The sequence below is a fragment of the Lutjanus erythropterus genome, chromosome 20 (assembly GCF_056507025.1).
Source record: "Lutjanus erythropterus isolate fLutEry1 chromosome 20, fLutEry1.hap2, whole genome shotgun sequence".
In the NCBI taxonomy this organism is placed as follows: domain Eukaryota; kingdom Metazoa; phylum Chordata; class Actinopteri; order Lutjaniformes; family Lutjanidae; genus Lutjanus; species Lutjanus erythropterus.
In genome coordinates, this window is record NC_139336.1 from 24,513,099 (window position 1) to 24,534,678 (window position 21,580).

At 39.4% G+C, this 21,580-nt stretch overlaps 1 protein-coding gene across 6 annotated transcripts in view; it reads right to left on the minus strand.

Moving 5' to 3' along the window:
* dab2ipb (DAB2 interacting protein b) overlaps window positions 1-21,580 on the minus strand; it is a 215,355-nt gene that overhangs the window by 183,636 nt on the left and 10,139 nt on the right. For 2 of the 6 annotated variants that reach the window (XM_084745335.1, XM_084745334.1), the window contains exon 1: window positions 14,587-14,841. The exons of the other annotated variants lie outside the window; for them this stretch is intronic. In XM_084745335.1, the coding sequence (XP_084601461.1) occupies window positions 14,587-14,629 (43 nt within the window). In that variant the 5' untranslated portion in view covers window positions 14,630-14,841. Of the gene's footprint in view, window positions 1-14,586; window positions 14,842-21,580 lie in introns of those variants that run through there. 6 annotated transcript variants of the gene reach the window in all.

Sequence of the window (21,580 nt, forward strand, 5' to 3'; positions counted from 1 at the left end):
TTTTAGAGTTGACTGAGGTTAAACCGGTAAGACTACAATGCTTGTTTAAAGACTAATTCCACCTTCAACAAACAATTGCCAGAAAAAAAAACCTGAAAAAGTGGGAGTGAGAGTTAAAATGGTTAAGACAGAAACCCAGCGGCTGAAGTGACACAGTGAGTGAGCACTTTGGTATGTGGGCTATAGAGTTACAAAGTGGGACAAAAACTGAAGCAGTGACGTCCAGTCCTATAGACAACTCTGACACACCTCTCCTTTTATCTCCCTATCTGTTTGTCTCCCTTTCTGTCTCACTAATCCCTCACCTCCCTGTCCCTGTTTATTTTCCCGAGTCGATTTGTGTGTGTTTGTGTCAAAGAACGTGTGAAAAATTAAGAACATGCGGAGTGAAGACTATGTTTCATCTTGTGTTTGTTCAGTCTATTTGAGCATAGGAGCATATTGAAGTCAATGCCCAGTTGCATAAATCACCTTAAGTTTCAAACTTAAGATTGTTCGCTGAACAAAATATTTTCCAAAGCTAGGAGGTTCCCCGAGGAAGGTTGCATAAAGCCTCTTAGAGTATCCTCTTTCCTAAGTGTTTAGATTAAAGCTTTCACAGCAGTTACTGTAATAATACAGCACATGTCAACTGTAGTTACTATGGTTATGCGTAACTCACGTTACTAGCATTATTGTCAATGTTAGCTAGTTTAGCTACCACACTTAGTTTGCCTGTGTTAGCTAGCTTCAGCAAAACAGACAACAAACAGAATAGAAAAAGATAAAGTCAAGCTTGGCAGAAGATTCATATGGACAGCACAAACAGATAATGCAAAGTACATTTAACCCAGACAGACTTATTCATGCTGTTAGCCCAGTAAAAATGGCAAACCACCACGATCCAATTCACAATAGGCCTCAACATTTTCAATCCTAAATTTGGAGAAAAATGACCGTGTTTGCCAATTTTCAGTGTTATCCAACCCTACGCTATTTTCTCACAGCAAAATCAACAAAAAAACCTGAGGTTTGATAATTCATGTTCGCTGACTCTACACCCAAGCATTCATTGATGTCGCTGAGTGCTTGAGCAACACTTCACTGGTGACTCGGCAACAATGTAGCTGGCCACATTTGGTCATTTAGTAACTAAATTGCCAGTAGTGTGAACATAGGGTAACAAGTGGCTAGCATAGCTCATAGTGTCTAGTGGGTGTTCCCTGTTCAAAAAATACATCTTGGCATCACTTTGTACTCTTCAATCACCATAAATTTAGCTGTCTCATGTTCCACTAATTTTTTCACTTTTAATAAACTGGTATGGGTCCCTTAAAATTTTCAGAGGAAAATGGTCACTTACGACCTTCTAGCAATATACATAAGGTAAGGTAATGAAGTAGCTAAGAGCAAACACTTAAAGTTTAAAGGATTTTCCCCTTTCAACATCCTAAGGAAATCCTAATGGTGATTTTATGCAACTCATTTTTCCTAAGCCATCCTTAGATGAAAATTTAAGAGGAAATCTTACCCCAAGTGATTTTATGCAGCTGGGCACAGGTTCTTGGGAGTAAAATGCTCATCAAGGATAGAGTTTTTCAGATGGATCTCCCTTGAGAAACAGGAGTTATTTTACTGCTAAAACAGAATTTGAAGGAGGAATCGAGCAGAGAGCGTGATAGCAAAAATGGAAAAAAAGACAGAATGTACAGGAGGAAAGATGAAGACAAGACAGAACTGTATACCAGGGACAAGCAGAAAACAAAGAATGGAAAGTGGCAGTGAGACCAAAGAGCCATCAGTAACAAACACAGGAAACAAACAATCTGTCTAATGTGCATCTACTGTATCCTAATGATCTGCCTCTAGAAGTAATTCTGTCATTGTATAGTCTGTTGAGTGCTCGGGTGCTAAAAAAAGCATCCAAAATGTTTGCGCTGAGGCTCAACTTAATGCATAATAAAATGACACTGCGCTCCTGAAAACGCTGAGTCAGACACACATTTACACATTAAACATCAAATCAGCTTTCAGTTCCACTCGTTTCCTCTTGCCGGTAAAAGCAGAGGAATAAAAGAATGTGTATCTCAGTAGCAGGACGAGCTGGACATGGGGACAGGCAGGAATGCCAACAACTGCCATTTTGGAGACAAAGACACTTGTGTGCGGCACGTGGGGTCAGGCTGCTACCATGCCTACCATGCCAGCAAGTGCTTTTTGTGGGGAGATTCCAAAGGGAATTCAACTCATAAAAGGGTAGAACCGGAGCATCCTGGGGCCCAGCGCTCCAACATTCAAACCACATATCTGCCAAGTTCCTGGTTTTACTTCGATACAAATCATTAACGCCTCTATCTTTATATGTTTTCTGTCACTTTTTACAGTCAATAATCCAATAAAGTCTCAGTGCCTCGTCATAAATGGAGCATTGTGTCAGTTTAGATAGAGCATTTAAATTCTAACAATAGGCCCTTTTTCTAAAACATGAAAACAAGGATTAGGGTCAGATTATTGTTCTGCCTTTAAAGTTCCCATGTTTACGCAGTTTTATCACATATGTACTGGACTATATGTCACCTATACACCAGTATCTGGCTCAACAACAACAAAAAATAATTTTGTGGATATTCACAGATATTTTTAAATGTTTTAAAGAGCTTGTTTTTTTCCTGGAAAACGATTAAAAACCTTCGATGACTCATCCTGCACTTGAGGGCATACAATGAAATGCTTTCTTGCTCATGATGCTGCCTGAGCATGGAAGGAGAATACATCCTTTCGCCAGAGCAGACTGGAGTGTTTTCCAGAGCCAGTCCTCACCGGACAAAAGCACAACTTTATAACTTTATTCACTGATTTGGGTGAAACTGGATCATATCTTATTGAGAAAATGTTTCCTCATTTCCCCTTTGATGTCCTCTGGCTACTCAGCTTAAACTCTTGGTGATTTAATCACAGCGTTTCCTAATGGACAGATACCTTTTCACACCTTACTTGCTGCATTACTAGCTAACTGTAAGCTGCCATTAGCGAGCAAAAGAACCAGGCAGTTTTATGCTGGCGCTGTTTGGTTTAGTGAAAAAATGCAAAGAAAGCATAATGACGGAACTTCTTTTAGGCAATATTGCAGGATGTCTGCAAGATGAGTCAAAAAGGCTTAACACTACTGCTTCTCTCATGCAAATGTTGTTTGCTGCTGCACTGTAGCTCCCTCCACCACCTAAAACCTCCCCCATATGAGCTATTGTTAACTTTACATACATGTGATCATGTGCGTCATTGTTATGCTGGGAGGATTAGGTCTACTTCTTCATTCCTTGATGCTGCTTGGATTCTTTGAGAGTCTTATCTGCCAAATCAATCAGCATAACCTGTTGGTATACACAGTCAGTTCTTTGACGAAAGTGTCTCTAAATAAACTTAGAGCAGGGCTGGCCCAAGCCTTTATAGGGCCCTCAGCAGAATTGGGTTTGGGGGCCCCCCACCGCCTCAGTACCTCAGTGCCAGTACTAGTAGTGACCATTGTTAATGCTTGATAATTTCCACACATGCAAATCTAACACATCCATTATCAATTTTAGTAGTTCTAGCTTAGAGCTTACTGTCTAGTTTACAAAATATATTACAAAAAACCTCAAGGTGTCTTGGGGGCCTCTCGTGGCACATGAGGCCCAAAACAATCACATAGTTTGCTTATGCCTCAGCCTAGCTCTGACTTACAGAAACATATATCGGTCTAAGCTTATAATTAAGAAACTGCCAACAGTGTACCTTAATTTTAACACCTTAAATAAAAACATGGGGTCACATTAACTGGTTAGATTATGCATTATGTTGTCATGTCATAGCCTTGTACTGTCTACCTCATAGCCTTCCATATTCACAGGTGACAATTTTGCACACATTTTAGAGCAGCTTATGTTGTTATGTTGTAACTTTATGGTGTAACGTTTTTGGCAGTCAACCTCATGATCATGAATGGATTTAATTGTGATGGTAAAAAAAAACAAAAAAACAAAGCAGGTAGATTACCAAAGACTGCAAATCAAACTTCTAAAACTTTTATGCTACTGCTGCTTCAACACTCACTCTCAGGCTCAAATTACTGTCTTTTCCCACCAGCATTGGTACTGAATACTCAGGTGGAAAATCACAGATCTGTAACTGGGTAAACCTCATAAACAATGGGGAGAGATAAACATAACACTGATTAAGATCAGTTTATCTTGCCATGCTAGCATCCTACTGATTAGAATCTCCCAGGAGAAGTCTTAAGTCTGCTGATGTTTATGCACTTTCTGACTTCACCAGTTTCCTTTCACATGGTTGTCGATGTTTTCCAACACTTCTTTCCCCATCTCATTCCCTCACCACTCTGGCACTCTCTGCTCAGTGTGGGACCGGCACATTTACATAAGATTTACAGAGACATGAAAAGCACATTCCCAACATAAATTTGTTGTGAGCGTGTAACAAGCTCATAGCTGTGTTTGGCTCAGTTTCTGCCCTCGCAGTCACTTCAACTTAGACACACATCACACTCTTCGAAAGCAAAAACATACCATGGACACACTACTACACGATTGCAGTCACAAGCACCCACACACTACACTAACATGCTTAAAATCTACATAGCATACAGCAATGGCAGAATCCACATTTATGTAGGCCTACACGTTCCAATTTTCCCTAAATCTCTATTGTTCCATACATTATACTTTGCTTCTTTCTGTGTCTTGTCCCTCCCTCTGTCCGTCCCTCCTCGGCAGTGCCCCGTTGACTGACAGTCTCTCATCAGGGAGGCTGTCTGACAAATGGGGCCAAATGGAGTCGTGCCACTGTTGCTGCTGGCTGCATGTCAGCTCTCTGAGGTTATTGCTTAGCTCTGCTCTTACAGTGTTATTTATATCCACCATCACACGACTAGTTTTCAGTGTTTGATGAACTTTTCATGTGCCATCTCCCCTGTACGGACCTCACAGCTGTGGATCTTTTGGTTAGCAATCTTCTATGTTTTCTTATATTTTGGTGAACAAAAATGCAGTTCTGTGTTTCTGTCATGACAAAATGAAGGAAATGCTAACTTTCATGCACTTCTGAAGTCTGTACAACTTGACAACACAATAAAACTGCCACATTGGAGATGACTGAGAAAAACAAAGAAGTTTTACTACTGTGTAAATCCAGAATAGAGTTGGTCAGGAACTATGTGTGAGAACACAGGAGTCAGAAGTGGCCTTCTTTGACCACAGGAACTCAACTCAACTCCATTTCAATCAGAGGGAGCTAGTTCAAGTTTCTGCTCTTATGGTACCTAGTGCCTTTTTCATGGGGCAGTAACTGTCAAGGTGGAGGCTGCGTTGTAATGAATGTCACTAATTTGTCAAACAAGCAATGATGCAGATTATAACTGGTTGTCATATCAGTTTTAAGACTAGGGGTAGGGTTTTGTGTGATGTTTAAGACTAGGGCTGCATCAAAGAAAAAAATCTATATATCCATTAACAACGATAAGGATTTCTCACTTGCCCAGGTCAAGTTAAATGCCACTTTGGGCTAGTAAATCAAATCAATAAACTCACTTGTCTGACTGGGCAACTGGTAAAAGAAGAATTGAAAACATTTTGACAATGAAATAGCAAAGGAGTGAGCCATCGTACTCCCTTCTCATCTCTGCCAAAAGTTGCCCATGTGCAGTATTGATCGACCGCTCACTAGAAAATAGCAGCAAGTGAAGAGAAAGTTTTGAGCTGAAGCACAAGCGAACATTTCAATTATCCTGGAAACAGGAATTTAGTCGGTGGCATTAAACGATTTGGGAAAAACTCAAACTATGTACTGCAGTTTTCCATATGTATGAGAGCAAGGCAGGTAAAACATGGTCATTTTTCGAAGACACATCAAGTTTCCAAAAAAAAGTTGCTGGAGTGCCGTAACAAGTGGCGATAATATGACACTTGAATGTCAGTCAAGAGGGCTGCTGAAAACCCCTCCATCGAGGCCTAATCATTGCTTGTATGAAACATGAACACTGAGGAAAGTCAGGTAATTGAAAAATTGATTATCACAGCATATGATGTTTCACACAATTGCTCTTCAACATAAGAAAGGATTGGACACCACAACAACATGGCTTGTTGAAGCCATTATATGACTGATAATAAATTAAAAAAAAATGTATTGGGGCTAATAAAAACTGACTTTGAGCAAGCAGATTTCTGAACCACTTGTCCAACTGGGCAAGTGAAAAATAAAATATCAATGCTGAACCCTGGTCTATAAATTGTCAAAAAAATTGTGACTTCTTCAACTTTCTTTTTTCCAACCAACAGTCTAAAATCCAAAGACTCTTCATTTACTACCACACATGAAAAAGAAAATGAGCAAGTATTTGCATTTAAGAAGCTGAAAACAACAGATGTTTGACATTTTTGTTTGAAAAATAACTGAAATGATTGATCAATGATCATAAACAATATCAATAGTTGGCAACCAATTTTCTTTCAAGTGATTAATGGATGCAGCTCTACAATGGGATGTCCTGAATTTCAGTGGTGATGAATAGTGGCCTTTTATGATTTCTGGAACCTTTTTAGGATTTCAACGCAACTCATTTTTTACCACCATTTCAAACCAAGGAAGCCTACACAAGGTTTAGTTACTCCTTATTTAGTAAGTAGCAGTTTTTCAGTGGGGCAGTAAGTATCAAGCTGGAGTCATGACAGTTATAAACAGGGCAGGAAGGTCACAGTGGCCACAACTGCCATGGCCGCTGTGCCCTGTCAGTTTGGCCTTATGCCCCTCAAAAAATTATACATCCTGCTGCCACAGTGTCCTCAATGCCCCACCCGCACTGCCCCAGCTGATTCATCGTTTTCTCCTCTGCCTCTTTCCTGTCAAAACAGGTTTTAAACATCACTATCTTTTGTTGAGATTCTAATTGGGCAACATCAAGTGAAACAATGCACACTTAATAAGTGGGTGATTGGATTTTGAGGAATGAATTGCTAGAAAACCACCCAGCTGTTTAAGTGTGACTCAGACTCAAAGATCACAGACAAAGTGCTCAAGATGAACGTGAGAAAGTGTGTGCGTGCGTGTGAAGTGTTGACGTGATGTAAACTTTCTAATGCTTCTCTACAATTTGTTTTACACTGCAGACTGCAGTATCTATTAACAGTAACAAACTGCTAGAAAGCTGCTGCTTTAAAGGGACAGTTCACCCTAATTTCAAAAATGCATATTTTCCTCTGGCCTGCAGTGCTATTTATCTGTCAGAAATTCTTGGGTGTGAGTTGCAGAGTTTTGGTGATTTCTGCCATAGAGAAGTCTGTCTTCTCTCAAAAAAATAATGGGGCTGAATGACATTTGGCTTGTTGTGCTCAAAGCAAAAGAAATGCATGTGACAAAATTCAAAACCAAATATTATGACCCAGTTACTGGTGAGAATCCACAGATATTATAACAAGCAGAAATTACTGTTTTCCTAGTAGGAAATAAAGGAGCTCCATTGGATTCTACAGCAGAAAGAAAATAGTTCCTCCATGAAACTGCTCACAACAAGGTGTGGGGACAATCTTAGATAACTGGCTCATGATTTTTGGAAAGAGACACTGGTTTTAAATTGGTGCTGAGAGCAACACAAGCTGACTGCCATTTGGTTCCATTATATTGGAATTAAGGCAGGCATCTCTATAGTCGATAACTCAGTCAGAACTCTGCAACTCACACCAAAAGAACCTAGGTAGATAAATAGCACTACACACCAGAAGAAAAATATGTATTTTTGACTTTGGGGTGAACTGCCCCTTTAAATACCCTCGTCTCCTCTATGAAACGTCTGTATTCTCATTGTGCTGCTATTCAGATGCTGTCTCTCTATGGAAGCTCATTACTGCCAAAAAGATGGTCCTGTAAGTCATTATAATGAAAAACTTTCTCAACATATTGAGTTAGTATCTCAAAATAATGAGAAAAAGTATAATGAAATGACTATCAATGTGTCAAGAATGTTTCTCATTATTTTGAGATGCCAACCCATATACTGAACTCTATTTAGTATGACATCATTATATAGATTGACCTCTGACTGAAGTCCCCTGTCTATGTACTTACTGTTAACAAACGAAAACGAATAAAAGTAAAATCATCCTCAAACTTTTAGTTGGTTTCAGTATTTCTGTGGATTTAACATTATTGTTTTATTTGTGGCCTTGCTGCCCTGGCATTTGGCCTTCGTGTCCTCAAATACTGGCAGCACCAAAGGCCAAGAGGCCTTGCCCCTAAAATGATGAAATTCCAGGCCTGGTTATACAGACAGGCTAAAAAAAAAAAAAAAAAAAAAAAGCACAGTAAAATTAGCTTGCTTCGTCTCTCTTTACGGGGCAAGCTCATTTTAATGTTTTTGCTAATTGCTTCATTATGGTTATGTACTATAAACAGGCAAATCACGTACTACAATAGACAAAGACACAGCATGACACTCAGCAGATTACTGTTGCTGGAGACAGACATCTTGGTGCATCGTCTTCAGACTGTCTCTGTTACAACAGCCATCACAAATCATGTAATCGTAAATCACAAAGAACAACATGATGACTTCAAGCTCATCTATGCACGCTTTGTGTTTTCTCCACAAACAGAAATGATGTCTCAGAGCAAGCAGTCAGTTGTATTGTGGGTTTGAGTTGTTCCTGAGTTTAGTTCTTCAGTTCCTGGGATAATTTGGCCAAAACTGTATAAGAGGCCCAAATGCTTCCTGAATAGTTCCTCACGCTAATTCTTAGTCATTCTGAAAAAAATCACCAGTAGCTGGCTTTTTAAAGTTACAGAACAAATATGCAAATATGTTGCAGAACAAAATATGAAAGCCCCTGAATTGTGCTGAGAACACATCAGGTCCTGGTTGTTCTAGCTACATTTGGACACAGGGATACATTTATCCAAACGTGTGTATCCTTGACCTCTTTGAAGGACCACCCAGCCAAGCTTGTAGTAAATATATATAGCTCAACAAAGCTCCCAAACATAGACCATGAAGGTCTTTCCCCCTCCCTCTCTGTCCTGCGTTTTCATGCCTTTTTTGCTTCAAGTTTTTTCTTTCTCATTTTCAGTTTTTCACTGTAGTACCATCCATTATGCAAATAGCCCAATGATCCTCTTCACAAATGTGTGTGATTGGTGTTTTTTTTCCCCTCTGACTTCAGAAACCATCCCTACAGATAAAATACGAGCACGGAAGCAAAATCACATCACAAGCATCCACTAGAGATGCATTTGAGAAGATTTTTAAAGATAGTGTAAAATGCAATCGGTCTCAGCTGAATGTAGACACAATTTGAATGACAACAGGTCTTAAGAGTGGCAAACTCTGAGAAGTTTGTGGCTAAGTACTGATAATGGTAATGTAATGGTAACAGTAATGTTTGATTTTCATTTTTCAAAATTTACATCTAAGCCACAAATCACATGTCATCAGAAAGAGTTTAGTTAAGTCTGCCAGAACACAGTTGATTAATTAAAACTACTCCTGATGTTCTTTTCCAGCTGAGCAAATCCAGTACCACTTGCCTTGACCTCTGGAGGAACATGGCAAGCAGTGTGGCTTTTTATTTCCACTTGTTCATATATTCTTAATGCCTCTGATGATGTTAGAGCAGTAAGGTCAGAAACCCATTAGAAGAGGCTGACTGTGGAACATAAGTTTAAAACTGCCTTCGACAGACTGGCTGCCCTACAAGACAGCGTGGGGCAGTCTACTTCAGGAGGCATCGATACCCAGAAATCAGAACTGACATTAGAGCACAATCAATTCTAAATCTGACCTTTATGTTTTGTTCTTAACGGCCACTGGCCAGGGAGGCATTGAAAGGAAACAGAATAATAATAGTTTATACAAAACTTCTGTAACCCAATTACTGTATACGGGACATTTTCCTCCATCGCAGCCACACTTTTTGACTTTAATTGAAAACGGGTAAACAAACAAAATGAAACAAACATTTGTCATGATACCTGCAAACAGAAGAGGAATCTAAAAGTAATGTCAATGGTTATAAAAGTTGGGCTGAGTTAGTATGGTGTTTTATTTCCTTGAAGATCCAGTGTGTAAGATTTACAGGTATTGATTGGCAGAAGTTAAATAAAATACTCAATACTCAAGTATGTTTTCATCAGTGTATAAACACCTGGAGGTCACCATAGGTTCTATTTGACATTAGGAATGGAAGGGTGACCGATATTGGCCGAGCACAGCTAAATATAGCACAGCTATATTGGTCTTTATCTGTTTTATGACCATTAATCTGTTTTTATTACCATTTAGTGTATTTCTGCACCTTGGCCACTCAAATTTTTCTATTTGGGGGGAAATAAAGTCTGCTTGAACTTGAGCTCAAAAATCCAACATTGATGCTAAATACCCTCCACATTGGTTCTTTAAAGCAGCTAAAACAATATTTGTATTCTAACGATGCATCAAATGACAATATGAAAGCAATTTGACAACATTAACGGTCTCTCATAGTGATAGACCTACAGAGAATTAGACCTACCTATCACCTGAGTCTGTAATTTATTTTCAGCTTTACAGAGCTTTAAAACAAATGTTTGGCTGTCCAACCACAACTGTTTAGGTTCACACTCACTGCTCTCATAGTGTTGTTTACAGCCCCAGCAGGCACCTATTTTCAGCAAAACATCTCTCAAAACCCACTGTGCAGTAATTGCTCAACACCAAATAGTAGACAGACAAAAGTTAGTGACTAGCTGTTGAACACAGTGGAGCATTTAGCAGCTGAAGAGCCAGATGTTTCCCCCTGGAGTTGGTGGAGACCAAAAACAGAGCTAAAAGAAAGTGAATATTGGACTTGGATTCATCAGTGGGCCAGAAATGTGACTAAATTATAGTATTATTCCGTAACTGCCAGATGTCTAGCAACTATTTAGTAACTACTTTGTCATATTAACTTAAAAAGCTTTGATGATGCTTGTTTTAACTCAATGTTTTGGTAATATGGCCGACACGTCTTGAGTTAGTAACTTGCTACTGAAGAAAGTCAAACATCTAGCAAGTTTAGAACCCAGATATTTTTTCTCAGGAGTGTGTGGCCAGTCTAACCTCTAACTTCAAACCCCTTTCAGTCCCTGAAACTCAGAAATAGCCCTTACAAAAAGTGAGATGAGCCAGAATGACCTAATTTTGACATTTTTTTCCCCACCAAATGTTTAAAATTTATATTTGCTTCCCAAAAACAGAAACAGGAACACACCACCAAGCCTACACACATGAAAATGTTTATAGCTGGAAAACAGGATAGACTAAACATCGTGTTTTTTTATCAATCTCTAAATGCTTTCGACAGGAATCATCTGCCAAGGCCACAACTTCATAGCATGAAGAAAGTCTCTTGTACACCAGAATGAACTTGACTTAACTGTCAGGCCTGGTGCAAGATAGTGTTTCCTCTCTTAAAACTAGATTAAAACTTATAAGCTGACAGCCCAGTGGCTAAATTTACACAGCCTGTACCGCCCAGCCCCAGCGTCTGGCTAGATTTTAGCACATGACAACACAAGCAAGAATAAATCTTTTATTAAAAGCCCAACATTCTTCAAGACAAAGCCCTGCAGCATTTTCACCCACAAGACCACACTTTCATCTGGATGAAATCTGGGAATTTTAGAAGTGTAGTCAGAAACCCTAATTCACCCCAAAATGGAAAACCAGAGAAAAGCCCCTTGTTTTTCGCAAAGATGCCTTATAGCGAAAGAGAAGGAATCTCAACTGGTTTAATCCTCCTGTCCAATAAAAGTTCTGTACAAACACACACACTCACGCACAAAAAAACAGTCCCTGTGTTTTCTCCTCCAGTACATGAGCAGGCATTCAACCTTTCTCAACTAGGACAAAAACATGCAGACCTATTTACATGTCAATGAAGGCCATGGATGACGACTTTTCTCAGCCTCTCCCTTTTTTCTTCCCTTCCTCAAACTTCCTCCCATCTCTGTGTGTTCCTATAAGTAGATGTGCTCATTCTGATGTCTGATAAAGGCATGGCTGCTTGGAAATAGACATACTTGTAGTGGAATTCTCACCTTATCCCTCAGAAAACTGTTGGGTGAACCACAACTCTAGATTTTTGAAAATAAGACTTAAGATGCGGACTGAGTTCACATATGTGACTGTTTTTTGAGTTATTCAAGTTATTCAAGACCACTTTTATCTTAGCTTGTCTGGTAGAAATACCACTCAGCAGAGTTGATTCATGACTTCATTTGGACTTGAGCCTTTAGACAAGTATAAATACTTGACACTTTCCCCCAAGTCCAAAGATTTTAAATTATGTTATTTTAAAAAAAGTGTGATATATTGCAAATCGTCGATTAATGGGCTGACAACACCCGGTTGTTTTAACATATTATATATTGTATATTGTATAACTCTACATCAGAGCCAGCAGTAAATCACCAAAGACCTGCAAAGATCAGTTCATAGGATGATTTTCTCTCAAGAAGACGACAAATGTTGACTGGACGATCATCTCAGGAGTCAGACTGATTTTAGGATCCATCCAATACCAACCTAAACTGAACTGAAGAACCAAGGCAGAGCTTGCCACTCAGAAAGGAGACCAGCACTGTCAAGGCCTGGACTGAGGGATCCACTAACTGCTAGCCTGGTACTCAGTAAGTTAACCCACCTCCCAGCTGTTTCTCTGTTCCTGAAAACTGGTCCAGTTCTCCCTAGGTTAGTGCTACTATTGGATAAGTAAAACCCCTAGACTCAACTAGTCTGTAACACTAATGCTTAGCAAAGTGAGCGTAACAGCTAAGTAACTTTGTAAATCAATAAGGCTGAATACTCACTGTTACATTATGACTTGTCTAGGACTCGAAATTCTAACTTCAGGACTTGAGACTTATCAGTCTTGACTTGGGAATTGACTTCAGACTTGAGTGCAAAGACTTGAAACCTGGGACTTGGTGCCACCTCTGCCACTCAGACTATTAACTACTATAAAGTAGGAGAGGATGTCCAGCATTGGCAACCATCTGCTTTCTGTACATGTAAACAGGAAATAGGTAGATTCAGTTACAGTGTCTGTGCTATAATAGTCAACTAGATGCAGTCAGCAGATCAACATCTATTTTAAATACACAAAGCAATGTGTAATGTATGAAAAAAACACATGCATATAAAATGCACAGAATGGGTTTGCTCCATAGCGATGATGTTTGTTTGCATGTATGTGTTTGTGTGTGTGAGGGAGTGTAAATTGATGCCTACGAGCCTGAGGAAGCGTGAACTCCTCCTGAGGCTTGCAAGCTCGAGGTGAGAATGTAATCGGATGATACCAGATTACTGCCTTTTCTGCTCTCACTTTTCTATTTATATTCTCTCTTATATCTTCTGAAACTGTGCACATTCAGAGAGGCCAGCTGACTCGTTGAGAGGAGTCAATCATTGTATGAAGTTGACACTATATGTTAGAAAACGTTACTGTGGAGGTGAGAAAATGCTCCATTGTTCCTACTTATTTGAGTTAGATTGTTAACAGAACTTCCACGTCTCAAGAGACGGATAAAAGTGGTGAAGTTTCGTCTTTCTTTCCCTTTTCTTTGTCTCTCCATCTTCTCTGTGGCAGACGGCCCAGCGCATAAAGCAGTGTGGCTTAGACGCTGGCGTAGAGAAACTATGGTCTCTTGGAAATATGCTCTCTGTTGACTCATTCTGTTAACCACATTCTTCATCAGCAGTGCAGCAGAGTCCTTCCCATCGGCCATGAAGACAAAACACCGTCTTTTCTGGCCCAGTTAATAATACACCACTTTTTCTGCCTTTTAACTATCTAGTTTAGGCTCTAACATTTGGAACAGCGGAGGAGAAAAAGAAAAAAGAGGCAGCGGAAAATGAGGGGGAAGAGAAAGAGTGAGCACTCTCACTGGCCTACAGTGCCGTCCAGATCCCCCTGGATTTATTTGTGTACATAACTCTTTCTCTTTCTGTCTCTCCCCTTCTCTTCCCCTCTCCCACTTTCATTCTTTCGTGCCGCTCTAACACAAACACCCACATGCTGCAACCGCTGCACAGCATACAAATATACAGATTCACGTAACCTTCAAATTATCTAGCTGCTATTGAGCAGAAATGGTACACCCACGGCCCTCGCATGTGCCACGGTTGATTATTCCATTCAAAGGGAAGAGGAGAGCTTCCTGTTTCACGAAGCTCACACCAAAACAGCAGAAGACATCATTCAACATACAATTTGGAACTTTCTTAGCTAGAGCAAGTCCAAAAAACCTTACAATCCTGTTAAAGCCATCACGAAGAGGTCATTAGAGCCAAATGTCATTAGCAGGCTGTTGATTTCATCACATTGCCATGTAGCACCCCTCACCCCTTAACCCCCTACCCAACAGAACAGACTGAAGTCCTATTCATCTGACCACAGAGGCCCTTCTCAACAGTTTTAGAGCCAAATGGAGCGCCGAGTCATAGTAGCAAGCTAACGGGAAAACCATGTGACCCAATTCCCTTGTTCACCAAACATGCTCTTCAACTTTTTTCACATCTTTTCCTGCTTCAAATCTCACACTCACCATTCTGTGGAGATTCTGGTTGGGTGCTGGTGTCAGGGTCCATGTTAAATTCACAGGGTGATGAGCGCCTGGATCAACACACCCATATCCTGAGGCACAAGCCAGCTCTGTAACTGAAGTGCAACTACTGAAACTATTCCTACGACGACTACTGTTTTTATGTCTACTGCCGTCTGCTCTCCGCTGTTCTCTCCAGTCAGAGCTGCTGGCTCTGGTCTGGCCCCTGCAGCCTGCCAGCTCAGCTCAGGCTTCTACCGCTGTGTTACATCTGTCTGAATGAGCCCCTCTCTGGAGAGCGGGGAGAGTGAGAGAGCATAGCGGAGCACAGAATGGGAGGAGGAGAGAGAGAGGGAGAGGAGCAGTTTCCACATTGTGGTGGTGGAGAGGGAGAGAGGGAGATATGGGTGGAGAGGGTTGTGGCAGTGCTGAATGTTTCCACTTTGATCAATTTTACACTCTCAGCAGATTTTTTTCTCATCATAAAGAGACTAGTAACATCAGTTTGGAAAACATTGAAATACTAGAAGAATTAAGGAACTTGTACACTGAGGTGAAGCTGGAGTATTAATAATGGGTGGACTCCTGACCTGGTTGTGCTGGCTGGTTTCTACTCTCATTTCAATTTGGCAAACAGAACTTGCTGCTTAAGCCGACCTGAATTAACAGCTTGTGGGACAAGAACATTAGGTCTGAAACCAATGATTATTTTCATTAAAAATTGTTTAGTCTATGAAACCTAAAAAAAAGCTCTCCTCATATCTTTAAACTACTTGTCCAACACCCCCCAAAAACTCAGATGTTTAATCAACAGTGATTGAAACTCTTGACATTTGAGATGCTGCAGAGACTGCCTTCAATCTGTGCTTGAAAAAAATAACTGAAAGGATTAATCAATTATCAAATTAGTTGCTAATGAATCTTCTGCCTATTAAATAATTAATTAAATAATTAATTAATTAATTAATTACTGGACTAATCACCCGCTCTGGTTAACACAGTATGGCAACAAAAAAGTTTAGTAAGGACATGGATTGTTTATTGCTTGTCATTGTCAACAATTCACCCAAAAATACAAAATACAACTGACCCTGAACTGTCCCTATAAAAGCTGTCAAAGGAAATTACTTTGTTAAAGTTTGGTTGTGTTAATAGTGGGACTGGTTGCATACAGAAAGTAGTTTAACATGATTAACTATAACTCGGCTCTTCCTTTTTTTTTTTCCATCACCTATTTCTAGTTCAGTAATTGACCCTTCCCAAGTCCCGTCCTTTTCACTCCAAGACAGTTGAGTAAGCCTGATGTCAGTCAACTTCCTGCTTTCATGTTTCCTGTACTATCTGCTGGGCTTTTCTAAGATGAAACTATTTTTTTTTCTTTTTGGAATATAGTTAAAAGATGTTGCTGGGGGATATGTAAAAGCCACATTCACATCTTAAAAGGATAGCTAACCCAAAAATGAAAATGATCTAAATGATCTGATTATGGAGCAGTATGGAGGTATTTTATGAGGGATTTTTTGTTGTTGTTTTTGATGTTTTCAGCTGTGTTTTCCTTTTGAAAACTGGTCACTTAAAGTGTTTGAGAGATTCAGTAACACTGTTTTCCTGTGAAATTCCAGCAGTGTTTTGTGGACTAAAAACTAAACCTGACCTTCAAACGACATGAAGGCGAGTAGGTAATGACTGAATTTTCATCTTTGGCTAAATTATCCCTTTAAGTTAGCTAATGTTAGCAAAACACTAACTATCCAGCTAGCTGATCTACATCAGTCAGTAGCAAGCTAGTCAGCTAGTGTTTTACTAACATTAGCTAACTTAAGATATGACCCTCAAAGTTGCTTTTACAGGGAAAGGAGAAAGCTGAATGAGGGCTTGCTGTACTGTCACTGGAGCACAAGGCAAAAAGGGGTGGGACTTGACAAGGGTCAATTGTACAACTTGTCCGTAAAAAGAGATGTTGGCACAACATCTACACTGACTGACTGCCTGCCTGTTTGATAATCAGCTGATAGAAATATATGTTGCTTAAACACCTCTCCTGTCCTTTCAGTAATGCGACACGGCCAAATGGAGCCCAGACATCCTTTACCTTGAAAACATTTTAATCTCAACTATGCCAGGTTCTTGATAGCTCCCCATATTTGAGATGTTTTGAGTTCATAGTTATTAAAACTGTAAGGCAAGACATTGACAAGGCAAAACAAACCACCCAGTTATGTAGTGGGGTGCTGGCAGGATGGATTGGAGTGGCTGTCACAAAGCCAACAAATAGGATTCAGGCTAATGAGAGCTAATTGTAATAATAAAGTCAGAGGAGAGAGATGGACTTCAAATCAAACGTCAAATTAAACATCACAGGGAATGTTAGGATACTTAATATCTCTGTGAGGCAATTTTTAGGCTACAAGGCATGTAAAAAGCCTTTGGTCAGTTATCTAGTTCTATTTAATCCTATCTAAAGTGTTACAGCTTCAGTGAATATATTTATGGAGAAAGTAAAAGACTGGAAAATAGGGCAGCATATGCCCTAGCATCTTTAAAGAACCAAGAGATGAGAACTTTCCCAAAGCAGCATCCAGAAAGAAAACTTTAACCTCGGTAAAATTAAGCGTAGTTGTTCTGGTGGGAGCGTAGCAGCGCTCTCCGTCTCTAGCATGTTTGTGCCAAAACCTCGACAAGTTCAAAAGAACAGAGGAGGCAGCCGCTCACTATTCAGTCGGAGGATGAGACGAGATGAGAGCACTCTCTGATTTTCCTGTGGATTCCTATTCATCTATGTGTGGTTTTTATTCATCACGTTGCTTATTTAGAGCCTGTGTCACACAAGGACAAGAGCAGGTGGAGCCTACGCCAATGAATAATTTAGTAAAACATAGACCGTGTGAGTGTTTGTGTGTTGTGATAAAGAACGTGATGTGAAAACCATACAGGTGCACCACACAATGCAACTTTAAAGGTTAGAAGCTGAAGAGGGGATGAGAACATGTATTAATGTTTGTTTTTCATTGATAAATTTAACAGCAACCTTTCTCTCAATATGGTGTTCAAAGAGGCAAACACTTGTTTTTGTTCATGTGAAATATTATTCTGCCACTGAACCTGTTAAGTGTGTTTTAATGAAGCTCTAAAAGTATCTCACCTCAGCACTAATGCTAACAGTAATGTGTATATATGCCTGATATTACATGACAGGACTGATCAATTTCCAATCATTTTCATCACCTTTACATTGAGGGCAGGTTCACAGCTAGTGTTCTGGTTCCTGTATTAAACCTATGTGAGGATGAGCTGGTCATGTTGGGTTCAAAAAGGCAAAACTTGGGACAGTCCAGAAACAGTAAACACGAGTCAGGTGGTTGAAATGTCTTTTGATTTTTGGTCACTAGCAAGTGAAAAGACAACAAACCCATCCTAATCTTCAGTTTAATAGTAAAAAGTTCTGTGTCAGTCAATGCACATCCAGTCAGAGTTTCACAACCTGGAAAGTTTGTTTAGTTTGTAGAATGTAACTTGTGTAGCAGTGTTCTTCAACCATCAGGGTGTTTTTGACAGTCACATATGCAGCAGTCTTAATTTGCATAGTCTTTCATGATGCACTGCTGGGAGTTTATGTTGGTAATTTTAAACATCTTATGCTGGTTTATTGTTACACCATGAGTGAGATGGCTAGCACATTTCTTCACTCCAGGTGAATGTAAACATGTCATTTGGCAGCACATTTCCCTTACATTACATGCTAATGCAGAGAAAGAAAGAAAAGTGCTAATGACCTCTCAGGTTGCACTGCTTAGCGTGGTATTTACAAATAGAAAATGTGATAGTAAGGAATGTAGATCAGCTCACAGGTCAGTGCCACCTGTCCGATACTCAGTGAATATCTTCCATCAAAATTGAGTCCAGTGTTCACACCAACCCAAACCTATCGCACCAAGGAGGTAAATGCTCTGGGGTTCAGTTCAATCAGACTGATCAGTGCTAGTGTGAACACACCCTTAGTGCTTTTTTTAGGTTACCTCAACTCCTACTAGATATTGGCTGTTCCCTTTAAAATGTAACTGTTTGGGGTATTTGCAGGTATATTTTTGTTTACAAATTTTGGACCCTAAATGAACCGGCACAAAAATTTTGGTATTGGTCCAGTAGACTGCTTCAGCAGGCAGCCGTGAAATGGGCTGCAATAGCTGCAATATAATCCCCAGGGGTAAATGTGCTCATCAAAGTATGTCCACTAAAAAGTGCTTAATTTTTCTACTGACAGGCTCAGATTGTTATTCTAAGTGTCTGACAACGTAATGGAAAGATGACTGCAGATACCAACCTTTTTGGTAATGAGGAAGATCATTTTTGTTTAACCAGAAACAGCTGTTATTATCACTGTCCTCAAAGCCACCAGACTCCATTTGCAAATACAGTAATTGCAGAACATGGGAGTTACAGGTCCACGGTTAACCCGTTACAGCCGGTTTCAAAGATCTACTGGACCAATTCCAAAACTATTTGTAATTTTTTTTTTTTGTTAACAAGTATCATATCACATTATTTTTGCCACTGGCATTTCTGTAACAGTATTCATTTAGTGTGTTTAGTCAAAGCTGCTTCTAATCTGTAAATGCTGCATTATGTTGTGTTTCATTGCTGGTGACCAATGAATTCTAATCCAAACGCAACTGAGATCACGTTTCATGCCTTGTGAATGTTAATTGGTGAAAATCAATTAGGCCAAATACCTCAAAAAGTGACAGAACAGCCTAATGTATGAGGTTATTAATGGCTGACATAATACCCACTGCAGTAATATATTAATGTATTGTAATGTATTCAAGTTAACATGCATAAAAGTGTAGCTTCTCTGTGAAAATCTGAATCAGCAATTCAGAAATTATCTTACATCATCATCATGGAAAAGTTTCAAATGTCATTGGCAGAGTTGCAAAGGTACCCTGTAATTAGTGAACTAGCTGACAGACTGTTTATTCTTTTAGCCTCTGTCTCCTTTCAGATAAACAAAATCAGCCTAATCATAGATGCAGTATAATGATGTGTCTTTTGCTCTTTTCTCATCATTGTGTCATCACTCGTATCAGTGAAGACAAATTATAAAACTGAATGCAGATATTTCAAAACTATTCTCTGGTTTTTGATGGTGGGTGTGATTTTCTGAACAATTGTATCAAAACAATGTCACTGTTTTTTCAGAGCCAAATATATACTATGCAGAGAATGCTGGGTAACAGCCATAACTCTGTGGAGACAGACGCTGCCCGTCTCATCATCAAGACCTCATCATACTCTCAGCAAAAATGTGACCTACCTTGGGAGATACAGGGTATGATAGAAAAGACAGACATCTTTATTAAACTAGGAGAGTCCCACTGAAATTAAGAAAAACCTTTTCAAGGGATATCTGCCTGTTAATGCTTTAAAATCTTTGACATTATTCTCTTTCAGACTGTGATAATACTGTGATTTGCAACTAGATAACCATAAACATGTCATGCTAGCTTGTCAGGATAGGGTCTAAATAATGCTGAAAAGTTATATTTTGGCGAGGTAAAAACTGGAATAACCATTTTCAAACAGGTCCCTTGACCTCTCATTTCAAGATATCAGAATGAAAATGTGCTCTATGGGTCAGTCTTCATGGCAATCCCATGCAGTCCTAAACAGTACTGGAACTGCATAAATTGGGAGTGACTGGAAAGCTGAGACTCTTGTGGATTCACTGAGCCCAACTGTACACGTGTGATGGTGTTAGTCCCCAGATAGCCATTTTCATTTTCTGAACCCCCTGTATAAAATACATTTTTGAGACCTCCAGGGCAGTGATTCTCAAATCTTTTCACATCAAGGTCTACTAAACTGACAGAAATTATACCACCCCCAATTGAGTTCACTTTTACATGTTTTATTACAGAAAGTGCACAGTGCGTCTTCTTTACTTTTAATACAACTGTGGTACTTTGTGCATTAATTTTGTCTTTGTCTCATATCTGTTACTGTCTGGGTCCTAGTTATAGTTAAAGTTGAGGTTCTAATGTTAAAAATCTTTTTAATTATTGTATACTAATTACTTCTGAAGCATCTTGATGACACTTTGTTTACGCTAAATTACAATGTTTATACATATTTCAGTGGTGCCAATTTCCTTGCTGTGGTGGTGCTAAATAAATATAGAGGAAAATTAGTATATGAAAAATTTTCATAGTGTCTCTGTGTTACTTGTGCATGGAATTACAGTGAAAATAAATTATTCCCCTTATTGCTGGGGACACCCTGGAACCCCCTCAAGGACTTCTCAGTGTTTGAGAACCACTGCTCTACGATAATCAAAGCCTCATGAAACTACACAACCACAAACTAGAGACCTGGGACATTTAGAGGATTGATGGCTTTCCTACATGCATGGGCAATAAAAGGGGATCTGTGAGCAATCCCCAAAACAGAAGTGCTTGCCATCTGATTGCAGAAAAATTTAATTCTTCATTCTTCAATCTCCAAATGTCAAAAGTTTTTGATTCCAAGCCACAGCATGAATTCCTCTTTGATGTTTCTCAAAGTCTTTGTGTCTTAATGTGTTATTTTGGAGGGACTCTGGATCATTTTAATTTATTCTCAAGTGGCTAAAAGTGGTTAAATTTTGCATCAAATCTGTGTATTAAATGGTGTCAACCTAAAAATTGCTGCAGAAATGATAGAGCATGTGGATGGCCACCATATACTTCAATCATAATGGTTTAAGCCCTTATACACTTTAAACACTGAGAAAACTGAACATGGCATCTAAAGAGAATACCATGTTTAACAAGAAAAGAAGTTGATAGTGTGCTGAAGTGCATCTCAAATTAATCATCAGCTTCCACTTCTCTGTGATATATACTGCTGACCTACTATCTCCCCCTAAAGCCCCTTGTACCCCACTAAAAATGACAAAAATGGGTGTATGGCCGGGAGAGAGAGTGGTAGAGGTTAACTAAAATAAATCTTCTACATATAT